The sequence below is a fragment of the Perca fluviatilis genome, chromosome 21 (assembly GCF_010015445.1).
Source record: "Perca fluviatilis chromosome 21, GENO_Pfluv_1.0, whole genome shotgun sequence".
Lineage (NCBI taxonomy): Eukaryota > Metazoa > Chordata > Actinopteri > Perciformes > Percidae > Perca > Perca fluviatilis.
The window spans coordinates 6,020,101-6,044,359 of NC_053132.1; the positions used below are offsets into that span (position 1 = coordinate 6,020,101).

The window sequence follows — 24,259 nt, forward strand, 5'->3', positions numbered from 1 at the left end:
GTTACATCCCTACTCATAGCATTATAGCCATTTTCTACTCAGGCTTTAAAATGACACCAACCAACCAGCAGGGAGCGCTGTCAACGTTCATGTTTTTTCAGCCATAATCACACCTGCTGCACCTGCAGTGAATATGCATGGCACCTCACCTGAAGGTGGCGGTGGGTATCGCAGGGCTAAATGACACAACACCTGTTTGTATTAACTTTGGATGTGGGTGTGTGTGTGTGTGTGTGTGTGTGTGTGTGTGTGTGTGTGTGTGTGTGTGTGTGTGTGTTGTCAGTCTCGATGTATGTGGATGTCAGCGTGTGCATGCTACGCTGTTCGAGGACTTTTCCAGCCGGTCGTCATGTCGTCTGACGCTTCTTCCATCCAGCTTCAGTTCCCATCTTGTTTACGCTAAATGTAAAAAAAAATTTAAAGACACATGATTTAACATTCACGCTTAAGCATAGCTAAGTATTAGCCTCTAAATCACGTTTGCCTGTAGTTTCAGAGCTGAACCGATTAATCGATTAGCCGATCGACAGAAAGTTAATCAGCAACTATTTTTCTTTGTGTCATTTTTCAAGCAAAAATGCAAAACATTCCCAGTTCCAGCTTCTTAATTATTATTTTCTCTTTGTCCTATGTGACAGTAGAACTGAGTATCTTTAAGTTTTGGACACAAGAAGAAATTCGAAGACATCTATATTTACTTTCTGTACTTTTGTCAACCAAGCGATTAATCGATAATTCAAAATAATCATAAGTTGCAGTCTAGTCTGTGGGCCCCACGATACGATAACATCACAATACTTATGTCACAAAACAATATTATTGCGATTTTAAACATATTGTGATACTTATATTTCGGTTTACCTTTTGTTACAACGTCAAATTATGACTCCAAAACTTTGTCAACGTCTGTTTTATCTAAAAAGATAAATTTCTCCTGCTGACCTCAGAAACAGAACCTCAACTGCACCATCTAGCGGACTGAAAAGGCAATTCATTTTATCATTCTTGTACCAAAACGTTAAATTGTCGTGCAGTTTAAATAATACAAGAGCGATACTTGGGGTCTGTGTATTGATACAGTATTGCCACGGAAAATATCGCGATACCATGCTGTATCGATTGTTTCCCCCACCCCTACTGTTCTGACTCACCGCGTAGACTTTTTGTAAAAGCCTGCCATTGGCCGCCTATTTTGACTCATTTCCCTCCCCTTCCGCTATCTCCGCTATCTATTCTGCAAGGGCACCGTCGCTGCATCTGGGGCTTTGCGCGGCCTAAGACGGTTCTGATTGTTTTAAAGAAATACAAGCGTGCCAAAGCGTTTTTCCCCCTGTAGCAGAATGATATTGGGTGCAGCCAGTCCTTTCTCCGGTGCTGACATGGCTCTGAGATAGTTGCAGGCAGCCTTTCTGCGGTTTATTTTCATCTATAGCTCATCTCATTCTCTGCTTCTCTTGTCTTTCCTTCACCTCAGTCACTTTTCCGTCGGTGGTTTTTAAAAAAAGCTTTGTGTGGATATTGTTGCCATAGCTGACATCATGTACCTTTCACCAGTTATGTAATTTGACATTACAGCTCTGTGTGTATTAATAGTGTTCGACTCTGCTGTTTATAATGTGGCCAAACTGTCAAAGAGCAGCCAGACTCATGTTGAGTGCCATTCATGGTGTACTGAGTGGAAGGACAATGAGGTTTGATTCATTCACTTACATCAGATAAACACCAATATTTCATACATTTGAAGGCACTTTTCACAGATTTTTATCCTGGAATCTTAAAGTGCTCATATTATGCTCATTTTCAGGTTCATAATTGTATTTAGAGGTTATATCAGAATAGGTTTACATGGTTTAAAAACACCATATTTTTGTCGTATTGCACTTTCCTGCAGCTCCTCTTTTCACCCTGTGTGTTGAGCTCTCTGTTTTAGCTACAGAGTGAGACATCTCCTGTTCCATCTTTGTTGGGAGTCGCACATGCTCAGTACCTAGGTAAGGACTACTAGCCAGTCAGAAGCAGAGTATGAGGCATGCTCTGACAGTACCTAGGTAAGGACTACTAGCCAGTCAGAAGCAGAGTATGAGGGCGTGCCCTGACAGTACCTAGGTAAGGACTACTAGCCAGTCAGAAGCAGAGTATGAGGGCGTGCCCTGACAGTACCTAGGTAAGGACTACTAGCCAGTCAGAAGCAGACTATGAGGGCGTGCCCTGACAGTACCTAAGTAAGGACTACTAGCCAGTCAGAAGCAGAGTATGAGGGCGTGCCATGCTAACAGCTAGGCGAGCATTATAACGTGTGTTCCAAAGTGACCCATGTTTGTCTCTGAAGTAAAGGCTGGACTACAATAGAGCTGTTTGGAGCAGTTGGTGAACAGTGTTTTCTGTTGGAGATGGTAAGGCCCTTTGGGGGGGGACTTTGGGCTTTTTCACTTTGTAAACCTATAACGTGCACAAAAAAGATATATAACACAATAGAGGAAAGGGAAAAAGCCAAAAAGCATAATATGAGCACTTTAAATGTATATATAGCATCTGGATTTTTGGAATGTTTGTCAGACTATTTTTGAACATGTTCATGGACCATTTTCTCAATTAATTGCTTGCTCAGCAGATACATTTCAATTGTGGCTCATGCACTCCTTTCTGTTTGTTTTCCATTTACACAGCCATGGCTGTGTATTAACACTGGATTTTTTTTCAGCGGGCACAGAAAATAAAGAGCTAGGTGACCGTGAGGAGATATTCACTGAATTTGATAAAAATAAATTTATTGGATTAATGTCGCTTACTATGCCTTTAAGAAGCTGGAATCAGAAAATTTGTACTTTCTTTTTTCTTCGTAAAAAAAGGAGTCAAACCAATTAATCGATTATCAAAATAGTTGCCGATTAATTGAATAGTTGGCAACTAATCGATGACTCTTTGCAGCTCTGCTCTCCGTACAGTATGGATGGGTGTAGAATGAAAGGAAGGCAGCTCTTCGGAGCCTCCACCTTGACAAACTCTCCAAGGTCCTCCTGCCCTCTCCTGTCTTCACCTCCCCGCCTCCTCTCTCCATGTCTTGTCACCGCTCACGTACATCAGAGAGCAGCTGCAGCATCTCCATGGCACTGGTTAGCATGGAAATGTCTGGTTCCCCTGGTGACGGCTCTGTGATGCTCAAGTGAAAGTCACCCTGTTTTGTACTTGCGTTGGCAGCGGTAGATGTAATACCTCTGTTAAAGCAGCAGTGCATGGCTGCAGCAGTTTGAGGCAAACTGTGCTCTCAAAAAAACACTAAAATACTGTTTTTATTTCTGCCCATGAACGCCTCATTTCTGAATGTGACATGTAAATAAAGCATGAGATATTATGGCCTGTTTTCATTTATATTATGGTTAGGGTATTACAATGAAGGGTTCATATTTAAGGTAGGTCAACATGTTTGTTTCCTGTCCTTGAGCTCATGGTCATTTTGTTTCTTTTCTCTCAGTGGGAATGAAGGAAATGGCTATATTTAACGCTGTTGTATGCTGTTGTGTTTTAGAGAGAATCGAGCCAGCTCATACAAATCTTTTTACATGTAGAGGTCTGATCGGATCCATCTCAGTGTTTTTAGGCAATGTTCATTTAACGCTACACATACAGTGAGCTTCATGTGTCACTGCCTTGTTAAAACTCACCGAGGAAAATGTTGTTTGTGAGCTTCTCATTTTGGGAGGCATAGAGGGTTAAAATAAAAGTGTTTTGAAAGGGTTAAATGTGTCCGAACATCATTGTGTGGAATGCAGCGATGGAGTACTTGAGTCCGACTCAAGTCGCTATTCTCTGGACTTGTGACTCGAGCTCTCAAGACTTAGACTTGGACTCGCACTCGAGGAGCTCATGAAACTTGGACTTGAGCATTCGGAAGTCGGATGAAGTTTCGTACTAATTCTGTGTGTGATCGAGTAGGCTACTCAAGTTATGGACTCTGATTTGAGTCAGAGTCAGACTCGAGTTGCTATTTTTTGGACTTGTGATTTGACTCGGACTCAAACTCAGGTAATGGTGACTCGACTTAGGCTTTTCTTTGGTGACTCAGACTTGGACTTGGACTCAAACACTGGGGACTCGAGACTTGACAGTTGGTGACTAAACTACAACACTGGTGGAATGTAACAAAGCAATGCAATGCAAGACAATGACTGTGACCCAATAATATAATATAGGATACAATAATACTGACAGAGGCCATTCTGCTGCATAATGACAATTTTATTTTAGATACTTTAAGTTCATCTTGATGATAATGTAGGCTACTTTTACTCAAGTCAAATTCTGACTGCAAGACATTTTCCTATAATAACTATTTGTATAGCACCTTTCATACATTAAATGTAGCTCCAAAGTGCTTTACAGTTTAGCATTAAAAACAAAACAATAGAGAAAAGACAACGCACTGCACAGAAGATAAATAAGTTCACAAGAATAGAATAAAAGGCCTATATCCGACCTGCCCTTTACGACTAAAGTTCTTGAGAAAGGGTTTTTTAGTCGACCTTAATACCTCCGATGCATAACAATCTCAACACCCCCCATGATCCATATCATGTGCACACAATATAGCCTGTAGATCAATAGCCTACCTTGTGTGTTGTAGTCAGTCTCTGGAATCCATCTTTGTTGAGATTGTACATTCATGGTGATAATACTTAAACAAACCTTAACATCCTCAAAAGCCAAGTAATACATGTGAACCTGTGGGTTTTATGGGCCCCTGGGGATCTTTGGCCCCAGGTCAGTTTCCCATTTTGCCTGGTTGGAAGTCCAGCCTTTTTGTGCCCACAAGCTACAAATAAAAAGAAACATTTTGGGACTTCAGGGCCGCATAGATTTGAGGAAATGATCTTAATTTTTCCTCCACCACTAGTGGGAAATAACTTACTGTATGTGAGGATCCAAATACCCAAATGTAATTTGAAGGGTGAAATGAGTGAGAATCCTGAAAATAGTGAATCATATGCCCTTCTAGAAGTGCATACGTTAAGCATCAATATTAACCCGAATTAAAATAAAGAAGTAGGCCTACTAAAAGTACTCATTGTGCACAATGACCCATGACCCATGACCCATACTCATTGTGCACAATGACCCATTCCTGAATATGCAAAGTAACTAAAGCTATCAAATAAATGTAGTGCAGTAAAAAGTACAATATCTCCCTCTGAACTGAAGTGAAGTAGTACGAAAGTTGTATAAAATGGAAATGCTCAAGTAAAGTACAACCTCAACATTGTGCTTGCACTTTGCAATAGATTCCCCCAATGGCCATGCGCAGCAGTGTCATAGGATTAAAACATACACCCATGATTAAAACCTATATTATGGTATATTATAATTATATAGGATTATATTAAATATATTGGGGTATTCATTTCTTAATGTAAAGGTTGTTAAACAGCTTTAGCCGGTTGAACGCAGCAGGTGTTTTTGTTCTTGAACGCGCCCCGGTTACATTTTCAAGAAACACAGCCGGGTGACGTCACGTCGGAAAGTACTGATTATCACGGTGCTGCTGCATTGACTCGAAAACAACCGACATCACGAAGTTATACCGGAATACGGCTCATGACACTTTCATAGAAACGCAAAGTAAGTCTCAAAACTCGCTTTAGCAACGGAAACATTAATTTAAACGTCGCTAAACTGGCGTCGAAGCCTTCATTTCCTAATCCTAGCGAGCTGGCGCCGTCTATTTCCTGGAATGTATTCGGCTTGGTGGGCTAAACTGTTGATGTAGCTAGCTATCCGTTAAGTAGCTAGCTAGTTAGCTGTTTGCCAGTTAGCAAATAATAAAAAACATTTTGCTTTGAGTGTGTATTTTGCATACCTGCTATGCTCATTTAAACAGGCCACATATGTCAAATTGCCAAAAATGTGTGAAATATTTAGACATTGGTATTGTGCAAGCAGTAATGCAATGCAATGCAATGCAATCTGACATTAGCTTGGCAGGTGTTCTGGATGTAGCCATGTCCCTGAGGGGAATTTACGTTTCCTAGGACTGCGAAGGCATGGTCCGCCCTACTCTGCCTCTGATTGGCTTACCTTAATCAATCTCACCCTTCATACCTAAACCTAACCAATCCAACCAACGAAGGCCACGAGTTCTAGCCAATCAGAGGTGGAGTAGGGCGGGTCATGCCTTCGCCATTCTAGGAAAACGCAAATTTCCCTGATTTTTATTTGGCTGGCTAGATAGGAGTTCAAACATCGCAATCAGTTTGTGCCTTTAAAATAAATACTATCGGATATAAGTTAACTCTGTCCTGTACTCGTTATTTCTACTCTTTGGTCTAGCTTGAGAGGCAACAACAATGGAGAAACCTCCCTTCAGGCAGAACCAGAACTGTGGAGACTGGGAGCTGAAAGAGAGACTGGGAATGGGCGGGTTTGCCCATGTTTACCTCTACCAACATCACGTGAGATTGGAGCCATTTAACCCAGACACATACCTGACACTGAAACACTGTCATTAAGAAGTAGACACCCCTGTAAAGCAACCAGTATCCTAACTGTGTCACTATTTACCTCCTTCCTTATTGGGAGTAATACAGTTATCTTTTTTGTTGTGACATGTTATGTTGACATACAGGGAGCAGCTCCTCTAAAACTACACACAAACTGCTATTTTTTGGTATACTTGAGTTCACTGATGTAACAATGGAACTTCTGTCTGTTTTGTAGGAAACAAATGAAAAACTAGCTGTGAAAATGTGCCGTCTGGAGCTCACACCAAGGAATAAGGACAGATGGAGCAGAGAAATCCAGATCATGAAAAAGTTTGACATATTTTATTATACTATTACATTATTCCTTCTGTGGGGCACAGTAACTTTATATAGCACATTGATTTAAATATCATAATGACGATACTTATTCACAGCTATATACGTTAATAAGTATCTAAAGGAAACTGCTGACATTCAGTGGATGACTTTGCACAATCTGTATGGGCATCATTAAATAGTAATGTAATTTTTGACTCCCTCTTCTCTTTCTCTCAGGTTGAATCACATCAATGTCGTGACAGCCCGAGAAGTCCCGGAGGAAATGAGGCACATAGCCTTAAATGATCTTCCACTGTTGGCCATGGAGTACTGCTCCAGGGGAGACCTGAGGAAGGTGACTGACTCCTGGAAAAAAAAAAAAGCTTAGAATATGTCCACATCAAGCCAGCTAAATTTGAAAGTTCATTTTCTTTTGTTTTTGTCTTTTTGTTTCCACTAAGAGAGCAGTTTTTTACCCAACAATTTAGTTTTTTTTATTACTTTAAATCAGTCTCCAGAGTGAATAAATCTAAAACCACCCACGTCACATTGAGTGTAGGTAGGGGAAAAAAGCTTTACTGATCTATTTTCTTCAAGACACCTTACCTACAAATATGAGGAATACTGTATATTATTCACTCCCCTGCCCAGTTAGTGTCAGTTCACCTGCAGAGCAGCCGGCCCAAACTCAACTCCTATATCACCCTACATGAGTCTCACATTTTACTGGTAACGCCCCCTTTTATAATGCATTTGTTCATCATCTTTGAACACATTTACTTACCATCAGAGAAATGGAAAGTATGCATCCTGATCATAGTTCGGTTGTGAAATCTTACAGTGTCTCCTTGGCCGGGTTGCTGACCGCTCTGTCAGGCGAAGAGTATGTCACACTTGACATAGCGTGCACCACCACAGCGTCTGGTTCAAAAGGAGTTTAGCCGACTTCACTGACATTCAACGCAGAGAGCGTCAGAGCAGCCAACAGACATGAGTCAGGCCCTCTGCGTTAACATCACCTTTCTCTAATTCTATCACACTTAGTTTTGTGTTTACACTAAGTCATGATGAGATGACACTCGGTTTAAAAAGTTTATAGCCTGCAATTGCTGTTGCTCTGTGTACAATGACGCAGCTAAAAAAGAAAATGTGCAGTGATTTGACTGATAAAATGCAAATCAACTCAGGGTCTTATCATCTTTTATGGGGCAGCCCTATAGTTCAGCTGGTTAACAGGTAACAAGTCTTTCACAGTGCAGATGTGCAAGGGTTAAAGTTTCATCACATACTGTACATGATGAGGCTGATATTCTGCTCTAACAGTAGTTGTGCAGCTTATCAGATTGTGTCACCATTTTGTCATGTAATGTAGGTTTACTGCGGATGTGATAGAATTGTATTTGTCTGGGTTACAGATGCTGAGCAAACCTGAAAACTGCTGCGGTTTGAAAGAAAGTGAAGTGCTTTCGTTACTCAATGATGTTGGTATGTTCAATGTTTTTTTTTTTATGCGCGGCTTGTTTATTCAGACATGTCTTTTTTTAGAGCCTCATCATTCAGTTAAACCACTGTATTCTGCACCAGGATCTGGTATCCAGTATCTGCACGAAAACAAGATCATACACAGAGACCTTAAACCTGAAAACATAGTGCTGCAAGATATTAACGGAAAGGTAAACTGGCTTTATGTTTTTGTTCTGTTTTACTTTACAACTTAAAGAAACTGTCTTACATTTACTTATTCTTTATCTGCAGCTGGTTCACAAAATCATTGACCTGGGCTATGCTAAAGACCTGGACCAGGGCAGTCTGTGTACCTCCTTCGTTGGCACGCTTCAGTACCTGGTAAGCAAACAAGTAGTTATTTCTTTATCCTCAGATGCACCTTACTTTATGTAATCTCTGAGTAATTACATGCTTAATTTTGTATTGAAATCCTTTCATCTTTTTTTCCTGCCTTCACAAATATATAAATGCCAAATAACACAAGTTGTCGATCAAATGTATTATGTTGAAATGCACCTCTTTTTCTCTGCAGGCACCTGAACTGTTTGAGAATAAGGCATACACTGTTACTGTGGACTACTGGAGCTTTGGCACAATGGTATTTGAATGCAGTTGTGGTTTCCGTCCCTTCCTGCACAACCTGCAACCTGTGCAGTGGTAAGTAATGTAAATGGACTGTATTTATATAGCGCTTTTCTAGTCTTAATGACTACTCAAAGTGCTTTTTACATATTACAGGCACCATTCACACACATTCATACACTGTGGCTAAGGTTACCGTACAAGGTGCCACCTGCTCATCGGATACATATTCACTCACATTTACACACCGATGGTGCAGCATTGGGAGCAATTCAGGGGTTCAGTGTCTTGCCCAAGGACACTTCAACTTGGGACTGGAGGGCCAGGGATCAAACCACGACCTTCCGATTGACAGACGCTCGACCACCTGAGTCACAGCCGCCCCAAAGTTGACCTTATAAGCAAAACATTTAGTGATTTTATTTTACCAGATTGATGAAAGCATATTGGAGACTTTAGTTGGCTCATAAATCAAAGGCAAATTGCCTTAAATCGCCTCGTCAGTCTACGGCAGATGTTGAGTGAAAGGGAAGACCTGAGGCAAAGAAACTGAGTGACATGAAAGAGACAGGTGTATGTTGGTGTTATGAAAACAACAGGCTATTGTCATTGTAGTTTGGTCTGCTCAATTTGTCAGCAGTTGCAGCCGCATAAGAGCGTGACATATACCTCATGAAGGCAATTTAATTACTTTAAAACCTCCGGTACCCGATTTGTAACAAAAATGAAACTCCTCTGAGTCATAACTCAATCAAATCTTAACACACAGACATAATACACATTTTTAGATTCGGTGTCACTACAGTTTCCGAGGATTATAATTATTTCTGATTTCCAACACGAATAAACGTCAAGAAATGAAAGAAAAATATGCTCTTTATAACTGCAGAACTTGCCTGAGAATCATCATGTAAGCATCATTTAAATTTTCTTCTATCAAAATAATCCAGTGATAGCTGACTATACATCCTTAAGTACACTGCAAACAGGTGTTGCAAATAGATCATTTGGCATACTATTAATGGTGCCAGTTTGCCCAAACATTTAAACAAATATAGTAATTATAGCATTGGATAGTTCTTCAACCAATCAGACCAACGATCCGGGTGACGTAGCAGCGACAGCGGCATCAACGGGTTGCTCAACGGTTGTGATTGGTGTGAAGCCCGCCTCAACGGTTGTGATTGGTGTAGAGCCCGCCTCAACGGTTGTGATTGGTGTAGAGCCCGCCTCAACGGTTGTGATTGGTGCCTCGATTTGGAAAATTGGAAATGGGCTTGAATGGGCTCTTGGCCAGACTGACTTGCAGAGTAAATCTCAAATTTGCCAGAAGTTTGTCAGGGCTTTCCCAGGCTAACCTGGCCGGCCTTTGTAAACAAAAAATAAAACAAAACCTTTGCTTACCTCTCTAACCAGAACACAAGTTTGTTTACCTCTCTAAACAGAACTAAGTGCCACCCCTACACCTAGTGTGTTGGACAATGATCATTCCTTCTTGAAAAATGAGTTGTTTTATTGAAAATCTAAAAACCCAATCGGAAGAAGGTTCCTCATTCACAACTGCATCTTCTACGACTACCAAGTCTTATCAAGACTTTTTGATGTATGTGAAATGTTTAATTTCCCATCAAACTACTACTATGCTTTTGTGCTTTGTAAAGAAAATGAACAGGAATCATTTTAAGATGTGAAACTATCCATCCTCTCGCCCCTTCTCATCCACAGGGCCAGCAAAGTGAGGAATAAAGGTCCAAAAGACATCATGGCTGTAGAGGAGCAGAACGGAGAAGTCAGGTTCTCCACACACCTCCCCTACCCCAACAATCTCAGCAGGTTAGGACCCTGTCACTGCAAAAAATTACATCACTTCAAACATTATTCATACCGGGTGTTGATATTTTTTCTCTGCAATGTGAGTGAAAGTACATTGTTGTCCATTAGTCACTTAAATGAAAGCTAAAATAGACTTGAGCCACCGGCTGTGTGTTTCAAGTATTTGGACAGTGTTTGGTGCCAATTTCTCTCCTTGAACATGTACTTTAATTGCTGTTATTTAGGACGCTGTTGGAGCCAATGGAAGCTCTGCTGCAGCTGATGTTAAAGTGGGACCCTGTCCAGAGAGGAGGCAAAGTCAACTCCGACACCAAGAAGCCCATGTGCTTTGAAAAGCTGGAGCAGATACTGAGTATGAAGGTGCGTTACTGGCAGAGATTTATCTAAAGAGTCAGCCTTTCATCTGTGTGTTTGAGCCAGTTGTATCTGGGTCAACCAGCATTTACATATTTTTCTTGTAACTGAAACCGTTCATTTCCTAAATGTTGAAGGTTGTTCTGTCATCAGGGTTTTGTTTGAATTTCATTTATACCGGTCGTGATACGATACTTGCGTTTCTGTACAGATATCCCAACAATGTTCTGTGTTTTCAAATTTGAAATGACTAAACACAAACTGACATAATTTTGAATTAACTCACTATCTGATCGAAGAACGAGTAAACAAGATTAGGAATTTGACTGAACATTTAATGGCAGCTTTCAGTACTTTACAGGTGCTATGAACAAATCACAGTATACAGTACAGTGGCCTTCAGTATACCAAACATTTCAGTAAATGATGACCAGTACTTTGTACTAACCAGTTTTTCTTCTCCGTGTCTCTCCAGGTCGTCCACATCCTGAACATGACCACAGCTCAGGTCCACTCTTTCCAGCTGACTCCGGAGGAAAGTCTCCACAGTCTGCAGAAGCGCATCGAGGCCGAGACGAATATCGAAGTGATGAACCAGGAGCTGCTGCAGGAGACGGGAGTGTCACTGGATCCCAGGAAGCACGCTGCGCAGTGTGTCCTAGATGGTGTGGTAAGTTGACTCTCTGTAACAGTCCTGTTAAAACCTGCATCAGGTGGTGTCCCGCTAGGGTTGGGCATCGTTTTGATTTTAACAATTCTGATTCCGATTCTTCCTTTCGACTCCGGTTCTTATCGATTCCGATTCTTTGAGGGGTGGAGTTGAAACGGGTCACATGCTTATTTCACAGATAAGAGGAACATTTTTATTTAGATTCAATGGTGATTTACAGTTTTAACTGGAAATGCTGTTTTAAGCGACAGGAAAGCTATTTGCAGGCTGTTTCAAGTGGTGATTTTCTTCCCTCCTGTGTAGAGAGGGTGGGATAGCTACATCGTCTATCTGTTTGACAAGAGCATCACCAAGTACTCCGGTCCCCTCAGTGCCAGACAGCTGCCCGATAAAGTCAACACTATAGGTGAGTCTATTTTAAGGTATATCTGCTGATGAGGAGACAATGAAGCAAACTGTAAAATGTGCCTTGATGCATCAGTTTGAATACATTTAACACAGCACAGGTTACGCACATTTCCTGTCTCCGTCAGGTTGTCAACTACAATTCTGTAATCTATTTATATTTTGTACCGCAATGAGCCACTAAATGGCAGTTTTGTGTTCTCCATTCTGTTTTTAACACCACGTAGTGCAACTCTCATGAGTTTTGTTTTAACTTTGCAGTTCAAGAGGCCAAGACACAGCTGCCCCTGGTGGTGTTGAAGAAGGTTTGGGGTGAAGCAGTGAGCTACATCTGTGGGCTGAAGGATGACTACAGCCGGCTATTCCAAGGACAGAGGGCTGCTATGTGAGTCACACGACAGACTTCTGTAATCGCTTTTTCTTTTACCACAAAAACGTAACGAATATTTAATTGACGAAAGACTCAAAAGTCAGCATATATGTGTTAACACACTTTTTTTTTTTTTTTTATTAAGTTGAATGTTGGTCCATTTATTAATAGTTAACTTGTCCGTCGTACAGACTCAGAATCACGGATTAGACAACTTGTCTAATTTGAATTGCGGAGATATGTGAAATCAGCAAACTTGTTTATTTCTGTTGTCCTTTCCAGTTGTAACTGTAACGTTTAAAAATATAGTTAAACACGTTTGTCTGACCTATCTGACGTCTCTGCTGTGCTTATTTTCTGTAATGTGTTGCTAGTGTCTTTGATAAACCAAATCTAGCGTTAGGAACAGCAACGTCTCACCGCCAGTCAGACAGACTTCTAGTTTAGTGGTGTCGTTTTCTTTAGTGGCCCAACAGGTAAATTAGCTTAGTGTTGACATATAAAAAAAACATCAAACATGCATTTTAGATGAATGAGATGAGAGTATATCCAGTTGTTCCTCGCCCCCGTTAGCTGTTAAATTGTATGTACAGGACGCTGGAGTTTTCTACCTGGAAGTTATTGTAAACAAACATTGTGATTGGGTCTATATTATTTACAGTAGACTCTTTTTATTTTACATAACGCCCATGTGATCCATGTAAGTTGCTTTATTTGCAAATGTAATCATGTAGGTGATGGAACGGACTACCCTGGCCTGGGGAAAGCTTTTTAATGCCCATTTCACCGTACACTGTGGTCCTTGTCACTGCTATCTCCTGCTGTCGGTTTGGGGAGGGTTTGAACAGCTCACCAGCTGCTTCAGGTGCTCCCATCGTAACTTCCTGCAGATACTGGTTATTCTGATTGATTCGGCAACCAGCCGCACCAAAAAGATTGCGCCTGGGTAATTGAACTCGAGCCTCTGCTCTAATGGTGCTTTTTTCCCCCCTTCCAAACCTCTCTAACTCTGAATTGTCTCCTTTCCTTCCCCTCCAGGTTGAGTCTCCTGCGCTACAACACCAACCTGACCAGGTGTAAGAACAGCATGTTTGGCTTCTCTCAGCAGCTGAAGGCCAAGCTGGACTTCTTCAAGAGCAGCATCCAGTACGACCTGGAAAAATACAGCGATCAGATGCACTATGGCATATGTGAGTACCCTTTTAATGGATCGAATATTTACAAAAATATTTTAATAGCACGGTTTGTTTTGATGAGCTGTGTGTGTTTGTTTAAAGCTTCTGAAAAGATGCTGAAAGCCTGGCAAGAGAACGAGGAACGAGCTGCTGCTTTTGCACAGGTAATGCATGTTTTCAAAATGTTTAAAACATTTAGAAGGCCTGTAATGTTTCTCAGTACAACTCCTTATGGTGGCATGATTCCTGGTTTGTCCTGCAGGTGGCAGAGGTGAGCCATCTGGATGATGAGATCATGGCTCTGCACTCAGAGATAGTGGAACTTCAGAGGAGCCCGTATGCTCGACGCCAAGGAGACAAGATGGAGCAGCTGTGAGTGTTTAATGTGATCTCACCATACTGCAATATGTCCTCTAAATAGTTATCAACATAGTCTTTCTCCCATGTTTTGTTGATTTGAAAGACACAAGTGAATATATAGCTAGAGCCTGATGGTTCTTCTTGTGTTGGTTTGTAAACCTTCTGTGTACATAATGATGTGTAGAGTTGTCTCAACAAAATTGATAGATTTTTGTGACCACCTAACTTTTTATTAACAGCACCATTATCAGGTCAAAATACCCTGTTTTACACAATAATGTTTGACTTAGACGGAACCAAAGAATCCTGCACAGTATTGTACTCCCTTTACTTTATCAACACCATTTTGATAAAAGAATATTTCAGAGGTTTACAGACAGAAAGATGTTGGGAGTGGGGATTACATGCAATAAAGGTGTACACCAGGCATTGAAATCAGGATATTGAGATTACTCCTAAAAAATATAACTACATGTCGTGCTACAGAGATCCCATATGAGGAGCACAAGAACTGTGATTGGCCAGCTTGTGTTTTCTCCTAAAAAGTCTCTGATGCTGGTGGACATTGTTGATATAAGACAACATGAAGAAAGTAAATATAAAAGGTTAAATTATCTTCTCCTTTTCCATAATGCGCATCAAGCAAAGCCATCTCAACCTCAAACCCTCTGCTCACCAAAACCCCTTCTCTCAAGCAATTATTAAAACAAAGTGAATATGCACAGAATATTCACTAATGAACCAGGGCCGAGCCTCCCACCATCACGTGTATCACAAAGTAAATGAAAGAATGTGAGCACAGTTACTGTGTAATAAATACTTAAAGCATGGTACGGCCTGATCACATACGATACACCTTCTAGTGTTGCGGAGGTGATATCAATGAGTGAAATCCAACGCTGAAGTATAAATCAAAAACCTACGCAACAGGTATCTATGTTGAAACTCGAGTTTTTTATCCTACACATCTGTCAATAACACCGGACAATTTAAAATCTAATGTGCAGATTGGCATTAAATTCTAGGAATATACTAAAGTGAAAACCCTCCTCTGTGCTGCTGTATAAGTAGTGACTGGTGTCACCTCCATGGTGCAAACAGTCAAGACAGGATGGATGTCTAACTGCATTTTAAACATGCTGCATTTAATGATAATCTGCTGTGTAAAAGACCACAAAATAAACTGCTGTTAGTTCTTCTTTGCTGACGATTTTTACAATTTATGTCATTTACTTAAGTGTAAATATTTAAATGTGACTTAATTCATTTTGCAGAGAAGAAAAAGCGATTGAGCTCTACAAGCAACTGAAGATGAAATGCAAAAGTAAGTAACATCCTGATCGTATGTATGTATATTATGATATCAATGTAAATGCTTACTTTTCCTTATCAATCTAAATAGAAATCAAATTAATCCATGTGTTAAACTTAGTGTGTTTATCTGATTATCGCTCAGCACCTGAGCCAGATGTGAGCAGTGACAGCTCTGAGATGGTGAAGGCCATTATTCAGACTGTCCAGAACCAAGACAAGGTCCTGAAAGACCTGTACACCCACCTCAGGTAAGAGTCCAACATCCCTCAAAGACATTCAGTGTTTGATTCTACAGACCTGTAGGGAACAACAGCTTTTCTGTGACTCTTCAATATAAAAACACCATCCTTGGTAGATATACTAATACCGTATGTTAACGTCTGCCATGTCTCGACTCCTCCTAACAGCAAGATCCTGATCAGCAAACAAAAGATCATTGACTTGTTTCCACGAATTGAGAAAACCTTGGAGAACATCAAGGATGCTGACAACACAGTGATGCAGATGCAGATCAAGAGACAAAGAGAGTTCTGGCATTTACTGAAGATCGCCTGTGTAAGTGACTCTGCGTTCTTTATTTTATAAGTTTAGTGTGATGTGAAGTGTGTGGGTTTATGTGTATCAACGCTCAGGAATCGTACTTTTTAGGGTCGGCGTGCTATCACTGAGGGCTCTAATATTCAAAATAATCTACCGTAATTGAATTAAACCATGTCACACTGTCCTAGGGCTGCAACTAGGCATTATTTTTATTATCAGCTTCTCTGCTGATTATTCGCTTGATTTAACTAATTCATCTTTGGTCCACACAATGTCATAAAATAATGAAAAATGCCTTTGGATGTGGAATTCTCAGTATATTGGAGAAGAAGCTGAATATTTACAAGAGCCAGATTCAAAAGTGATTATACTGGGAATATCAGAGGTAGTTAGTAAACTGCCTGCCTCAAGACAGCACTCTAGAGGGCTAATAGCCGCAAATAAAAGTCCCTCTAGTGAAGCTGTACATCACAGAACTAACTGACACATTACACCTGGAGAGAATTACGTTTATCTCGAATTATAAACTGAAGCAATTTAAAAAAAATATGGCCACTACGGCGAGTTCGATGGCTATATCCCCCCTTTTTTCTTTTAGTTTTTCCCGTTCTCTTCCTTTCTCTTTTATTCTACGTCATTTTTGGGAAATAGTGTAAAAATTTTAATATGAATAAATCCTATTCTGTATGAATGTCAATTTTGGGCCGTAAAGCCTTAAGGTTAGAGAAGTGAGCTTGTGACCAACAGGATAAATCTGAGTGGGGGATGTGAAAGAGCAGCACTTGTCCCTCCCTCATTACCACCACTGAGGTGCCCTTGAGCAAGGCCCTTAACCCCAATCCGCTCCAGTGGAGCTGCTCAGTGGCCAGCAGATCAGACTGTGGTTGTACTGGGCAGCTTCCAGCTGTAAATGTGTGCAAGTGTGTGAATGTGATCAGAGGGCGTTCCTGCAAAAGAACCTTCCCTGAATAAATAAAGGTTAAAAAAAATAAAAAGGTGTTTGCACTAATGCTCCTAATAATTTTTTTTATTTTTCATTAATAAAATAATGAAAAATGTCCATCCCAATTTCCTAAAGCAAAGATGACGTCTTCACATTGCTTGTTTTGAGATGGGATATAGATAAAACAAACAAATAAACTGCAGTAGGGCTGCAACTAATGATTATTTTCATTATGGATTAGAAAAGTAGTGAAAACTGGCAAAGAAATGCTTGTGACCAAGTCCAAAACCCCCATAAGACAAAGGAAAACAGGAAATCCTCACAATTAAGGAGCTAGAAGTTGGTAAAAAATGGCTTGAAAACTCATTTAAATTATTAATTAATCACAAAAGAAGTTGTGTCCAGGGCGCCCGGGTAGCTCAGTTGGTAGAGCAGGTGTCCATATAAAGAGGTTTACTCCTCGACGCAGCGGCCGCGGACTGGACACCGACCTGCGCCCCTTTGCTGCATGTCGTTCCCCCTCTCTCTCTCCCCTTTCATTTCTTCAGCTGTTCTGTCAAAATAAAGGCTAAAATTCCCAAAGAAATAACCTGAAAAAATAATTGTGTCCGTCTCTGCAGCTGATAAGCCCGTCCTGTTCGTCAGCTGTGGTACTTTCTGTTCTCTGTTACCTCCTCAGACTTGGCTTCTCTAATGGATCACAAACAGAATCAGCGGGAGGATGAGCCGCCTGCATTCCTTCTTTTAGGAGAAAGATGTTTATTATGTATTATGTATCTGCATAATCTCTCTCCTCCAGGCTCAAAACTCAACACGAAACTCAATAGCAGCCAGTCCCGAGTCGTCCAACCTGCTGCAGGTTTCTCCGTGGTCACAGTCGGCACAACCCGTCAGCTCCCCACATCCCCTAACCTCCCTGCCTGGGCCTAATGACAGGTAACGGACCGATCGATCGATCAATCGATTGATTCAGAACATTCACGTCACTTATGATTGCTCTGTCAATGCCAGTATAGAAATGATTCGCCCCCTTGACCGTTTCATGTTGAACTGTGTGAAAACAATTCTCTACAAATTGATCTAATCTCACTATAAACGGAGAACACAAAATACTTGAATCGCATAAATGTTCATCAATATTTTCTGGAAGCACCTTTTTAAGTTCTTTTGTTTCATTGTTCAAAAAACATGAGTCAAACCACGGGGTTGAACACTTAATGTATCGGGAATATCGTTATAGGGCTGCAACTAACGATTATTTTCATAGTCGATTATTTTTCTGTCGATTATTTTTCTCCATTAGTTTGGTCTCTAAAATGTCAGAAAATGGTGAAAAATGCCGATCAGTGTTTCTAAAAGCCCAAGATGACGTCCTCAAATGTCTTAGCCTGGTTGACACCGGACCCTTCTCAGTTGGAGCTGCGAGTGGGTCTGGGGCAAGCTTCATTCACAGCCCATTCCCAAAGGGGCGTCACCAACGGACGCCGCTCAAATGCCTCTGGGCGCAAATTGGATAGTCCTTCAACCAATCAGACCAACGATCCTGGTGACGTAGCAGCGACGGCGGCATCAAGGGGCTGCTGCGCTTCGGTGGCCGTCGTGTGGAATGTAAACAAAAAGCTGCTCGCTGTCGCTGCGCTATCGTCATCCTGTAAAGCCCTCCTCAACAGTTGTGATTGGTGCCTCGATTTGGAAAAATTGGAAATGGGCTTGAATGGGCTCTTGGCCAGACTGACTGACTCAAATTTCGTTCTGACTCAAAAATCAAGTCCGTCAGGGTTTTCCCAGGCTACAAATGTCTGGTTTTGTCCACAACTCAAAGATATTCAGTTTACTGTCACAGAGGAGAGAAGAAACTAGAACAATATTTACATTTAAGAAGCTGGATTCAGATATTTTTTTTAAACTGATTAAAAATAGTTGGTGATTAATTTAATAGTTGACAACTAATCAATTGATTAATCTTTGCAGCTCTATATCATTACCCTTTGACATTTTATACAACCCTAACAAAATGGAGCTTTGTTACTTGTTTGATGTTGTATATTAATAACGTGTTCATGCTACAGTCATGTGAATTTTATATTATGCTATACAGAGTTTTGTCATTGCATTTTCTCCCCTGTGGCGTTCTTCTGTAGCCGCTAAAATACTAAACACATGGCGACACATTGTACATGTGATGAAACGGGCCTCTTTATGTGTGTTTCCTTCAGTGACGCCGCTCCGCGTCTGCTGCAGGAGAACCAGAAGTACCTCAGTCAGCTGACGAGCCTGATGCAGGAAGCTGCTGATGAACAGGCCAAAAGCATAGTGGTGAGTTCACTTCTTTTTAACTTATGGTATTTCAGTTCTGCACCTTTTTTAATGCACTCCCTCGGACATAACTGCAAAGACAGGCCAGGAAAACAAACGCAGTCACATCAAATTCTCTGAATGAACTGAAGGTGACAAGAATCTTCAAAATGTGTCCAAGTTGTGATTTTTTTTATATAGTTTATGAATTCCTTAACAAACACTTGTTTAGCTACTTGTGTCAGCTATATACCAGGAACAAGAAACCGTAAATGAATCTCTAATAGTATAATAAATTTGCATACAACATACTTTGACACAAACTCTTCTTGCAACACACACACACACACACACACACACACACACACACACACACCCAGTGTGCATACAGATCTACTATTTCAGCTTTTTTGATTGCTCAACTGACATAATTACCTTGTAGTGACCTGATATTTTCCCACATTTATCACTCAACTTTAGGTTACATAATGCCAGAGTTTACTGTCTCACGAAACAGAGTCAAACTTCCCACTGTGACTGACACTAACTGAGTTTTTATGATGTAAGATCGATGCATCCCTAAGTGTACACGACTACAATGAGGAAAACTTGTTGGTTTGGTTGTGTACGCTGATGTTTGACAGATGTTTAAATTCACTGAGAGGTGATCAGAATGATTTATATTTAAGGCTGCCCCCTCTCAGTCCATTAGTCGACTAATCTGTCGTTTTGGTCTTGACCAACTAAGAATTCTTTAGTCCAATAGTCTTTTTTTATTTTATTTTATTTTTTATGCTTTTTTCATGCTGAATGACTTACTTCCAAGAAACATATGAGCACTTCTCTGTCAAACACAAGACTTAAAGCTTGATCGTCGTGGAGAAACTCAGTTTTACAGATCTGTCGAATTAAATCAACTAATCAATTAGTCAAAATAATCATACAAGTGTTCACCGACTAAGAATGTTTTAAATCAAGGACCGTACTATTTATATAAGTCACGGTGACAGAATATTCAAATCAGCCATATTGATACAGTTAAGATCACCAGATAGGAAGCAGGACGTACTTTTCTGAACAATTATTAAAGATTGGTGTAGTGTCACAAAAACTAAATAGGTACAGTAAATATTATTTTTACGCAGATGTTGTTGCAGTTCATTCTAGGGAAGTTTCCTCCTATTTTATACAGGATTTCTTTGTGTGTATAAAACCATTTTAAAAGATGTTTTTGTATCGTTCTGGTTCATCATCACGACTCCTAAACACCTGATGGTTTTCCTCTTTCAAGGACCAAGACTGGAGCTGGACGAAATACGAAACCCTAACCACCAAATTAAAAAAGAGAAATGCGTGAGCGTTTTGTTGCGTCCTTCCATCCCTGCCTGTGCTCCGAGTAACACTAAAGACTGTAAGCGGCTAACACAAGCAGAGTGGCGTCAAACGTTGTACAGTTGTACAAGGACTCGGGATATTCTCTTTAAAAATGGCTCTCACGGCAGAGTTCAACACACGCCCAGTGGTGTCTGCCCGCTCCAGTCTGATGAACAATGAAGCTGTGTCACTCTACTTTTTTGTCCTTTTGCTGCACAATATACATCATGATTCATAAAAACTGATGATATAAATTGTCACTGTTATTGCAAAATTGAGCAAACTGTAGCACCAGATTTGAGGGTGTGGAAGGTGGATTTATCGCACGAGAGTGTTGGACAGAAATATGGGAACGAGTTCAACCGCGAGACATACAAGGAAAACACAGGAAGTGGTAGGGGGGTGTGGGTGGGGGGGGGGGTCGAGGAGGAAATTACAATCAAGCAAACAGCACTTTGATACTCCCATGTATCCTCTCTGTAACGAGATGAGACGATCCAGGCTGCCAAAAACTGTCGCACGCAGAACTCACAGATTTACAAACTGTTATTCAACTCCTATTGTCATATTCTCATAATCAATTTGATATATTTTGCTATACATAGTCTGGGAGGGGTTAGATTCTATGTAAATGTTTTGATTTTTGATTTTTGAAGTTTTCCCGTTTATTAAAGTGTTATGTATCATAGGCAGAAGTCTTTTGACATGATATCTGTGACAGACGTGGCTGGCCCTCATGTTTATACAATGTCTATACTGTCTTTTAAATTGTCTGCCAGATACAAAGAGTTTTGTTGTCTCGTTATGTGCACATTTAATTTCACTGGACGGTTCATGCTGCTTTCACGTCATATAGAGTTGAAACGATTAGTCGAGAGTAAAGTTTCCATCCAAAATTAGGGCAGATTTTTAACAACTTTCCAGAAAAATCATCAAAAGAAAATGCAAGTAAATGCATGTTTCCAATCCAGTACTGTTGAATATTATGAGTTGGTTCATGGAGATAAACGCATGCCATGAAACCATTGCAAAAGAAGAGGACATACTTAACAGAGCTCCAGTCAAACGAGAGAGAACCATGTTGAAAACCATGTAAATATAACATTCCTGTCTCCTTATCGCTGCACTCAGATCTGATGTTTTCAGCTCTTCAGTGAACGTTTAACTTAGTCGGACAAAACAAGCAGTTACTAGACATCACATCAGAGAGGAAATTATTATTATATTAGCATATTTCACTATTTTATGTCATCTGACAAAAAGAAATGTTAATCAAGAAAGTAACCAGCAGATTAATCAATAATAGTAGTTCAACTGTCTTGAGTGATCTGATGCTTGTAAGTAGTCAATGGGACTGAAGTCTGGCTTGCCGGATGTACAGTGTGGGTAAAATGCTTGACGTGCTATCTCCGCTCTATCTATTTAGCAAGGGCACCATCGCTGCACCCCGGGGCTTAGCGCCGCTAAGATAAGATAAGCCAAGATAATTGTGATTGGTTTAAAGAAATACAAACAAGTCAGAACGTTTATTTCCCTCTGTAAGAACGATAACTCATGCAGTCAGACAATACTCCGGTGGTGTCGCAGTGCCGTGGAGATCTGGCAAAGCAAGACTAATGAGACTGCAATTCATCAAATTAATTTTGTTTTTTTACTCAATTTTCTGTATAAAATGTCAGAAAATAGTGAAAAATGCCTGTTAACATTTTACTATGTCACTTCATACTTCAACAGTCTGAAACCTAAAGATATACAACGTACGGTTATAAAAACAGAGAAAAGCAGTAAATCATCCCATTTGAGAAGCTGTAACCAGAGAATATTTGGCATTTTTTTGCTTGAAAAATCACTGAGACAATGAATCCGTTAACAAAACTGTAGCTGAATAATCAACTTATCGATTAACAATGGATTCTTTCAGCTCTAGTCGTGAACATGGGACTCTTTTCCTTCATCGTCTAACCATTTATGACATGAACGTTGCATTGAAGCACAGTCGGCGTTTTGGGTTGTTGAGGGTGAAATCAATGTGAATGATTGGAAACCAGGATAGGAAATGGTTGAATGCACTGCAGTTACACAGTTAGGGAGAGGTTAACCCTTTGAGTTGTATTAATGAAGTTACAGTGCAATGGAAAAATATTTTTTCTGTATTTAAGTAACTGGATCTGTCATGTTTTTTCCATTTAAGTATTTGTTTCCATCTGATGGTTTAAAATTGTCTGAATGTTTAATTTTTAGAAATGTTATTGTAAAAAGATCAAATGTTTGCCTGGTAATAAAATAAAATGACTTTGGCATGATTCTGCTTTCAGTTCACTGTTTATTATAAGCTCAACTAATAATTATTAACCCAGTCTTATCGGGCAGGAAATGTTCAGTTTATGGTTTCTGTTTTTTAAACTTCTTTTATAGAATAAAACTATTTACTTCTAAAATAAAACGTATAAAGAGAGCAGCAACTTTACGCGGTTCAATTCTTTTAAAAAGTCCACAACTAAAAGCATGAGTTCCTACACCTCCTACACGTTTCCTAATTTCTTAGAACGTCATAACAAGTGAGGTTAATGTGACCGCTGTGATTACACACCTGCTGTCACCTCAACACTAAATCTAGTGATTTCTCCGATTGTGACACAGTAGAAAACACTGGAAAGGTACAGTGGCTCTTTGTCCTGTTCTCTAAAAGGAGAAACTGTAGACAATGGAGATCCTTTTACTCTACTCTTAAACAGTATCACAGCCTTCAAACTGAGTGATTAATAGTGAGTCACAGAGATTATCTTACTCCTTCTCATGACAGGTTTTGAAGTCTTTTCTGGTTCAGTTGAGGCCTCACTTTGAGACAACCTTGTCTGAAATGATTTGTCAGGAGTGTTTCAAGCATGAAAAATGTCACGTTCGTTCACTGGAGAGTTTTAATAATAATCACAATTTTTTTTAGTGTGTCATCTGTGATATTGTGTTTTGACATTTAAGATCATTTAGCACGGAGTCTGAGACAAGGTCGCAGTCAGAAACCTTAAAGGTGCCCTAAGCGATGTTGGGTGACGTCACTTCTTGTTGACGTGCGAAGTACTGTCAAACAAGCTCGCCCCTCCCTCCTCCTCATCCCGTCCCCTCCCTTCCGCGCACTAACCCCCCCACCCCCAAATCCTTCTTGTCGGTTATTGGCTGGAACACTGTTTATGTTTGGTGGTGCAGGTTGGCCAGTTTGTTTTTGTTGCCGTTTGTGGCGCCTGGGCTGTCCACAGAGACCGCGTTTTTTACAGTGTGTTCAGGAGACAGGCAGCTAGCAGATAGTGAGGAGATGTTTTTTACAGTGTGTTCAGGGGACAGACAGCTAGCAGATAGTGAGGAGATGTTTTTTACAGTGTGTTCAGGAGACAGGCAGATAGTGAGGAGATGTTTTTTACAGTGTGTTCAGGAGACAGACAGCTAGCAGATAGTGAGGAGATGTTTTTTACAGTGTGTTCAGGAGACAGGCAGCTAGCAGATAGTGAGGAGATGTTTTTTACAGTGTGTTCAGGAGACGGGCAGCTAGCAGATAGTGAGGAGATGTTTTTTACAGTGTGTTCAGGGGACAGGCAGCTAGCAGATAGTGAGGAGATGTTTTTTACAGTGTGTTCAGGGGACAGACAGCTAGCAGATAGTGAGGAGATGTTTTTACAGTGTGTTCAGGGGACAGGCAGCTAGCAGATAGTGAGGAGATGTTTTTACAGTGTGTTCAGGGAGACAGGCAGCTAG

General features: G+C 40.4%; 1 protein-coding gene across 1 annotated transcript; it reads left to right on the top strand.

Moving 5' to 3' along the window:
• Positions 1-5,471: 5,471 nt before the first annotated feature.
• LOC120551300 (inhibitor of nuclear factor kappa-B kinase subunit alpha-like) lies at positions 5,472-22,815 on the top strand. Its single transcript, XM_039788606.1, has 22 exons — positions 5,472-5,613; positions 6,322-6,443; positions 6,709-6,803; positions 7,029-7,146; positions 8,207-8,276; positions 8,376-8,464; positions 8,547-8,636; positions 8,830-8,954; positions 10,605-10,712; positions 10,937-11,072; positions 11,542-11,736; positions 12,040-12,142; positions 12,403-12,526; positions 13,550-13,701; positions 13,789-13,850; positions 13,949-14,058; positions 15,321-15,370; positions 15,503-15,608; positions 15,768-15,915; positions 17,643-17,779; positions 19,060-19,159; positions 20,430-22,815. Exons 2-22 carry the CDS (start codon positions 6,339-6,341, stop codon positions 20,493-20,495), a joined length of 2,289 nt encoding a protein of 762 aa, XP_039644540.1. The 5' UTR covers positions 5,472-5,613; positions 6,322-6,338; the 3' UTR covers positions 20,496-22,815.
• The last annotated feature ends 1,444 nt before the right edge of the window (positions 22,816-24,259 follow it).

What these genes read in the sequence shown, in the direction of transcription:
- LOC120551300 (XM_039788606.1), top strand. Translation starts at nt 6,339, where the DNA reads ATGGAGAAACCTCCCTTCAGGCAGAACCAGAACTGTGGAGACTGGGAG. An exon ending in GAGCTGCTGCTTTTGCACAG is followed by an intron (nt 13,851 to 13,948) that starts GTAATGCATGTT and finishes TTTGTCCTGCAG; the next exon opens with GTGGCAGAGGTGAGCCATCT. An exon ending in ATTTACTGAAGATCGCCTGT is followed by an intron (nt 15,916 to 17,642) that starts GTAAGTGACTCT and finishes TCTCTCCTCCAG; the next exon opens with GCTCAAAACTCAACACGAAA.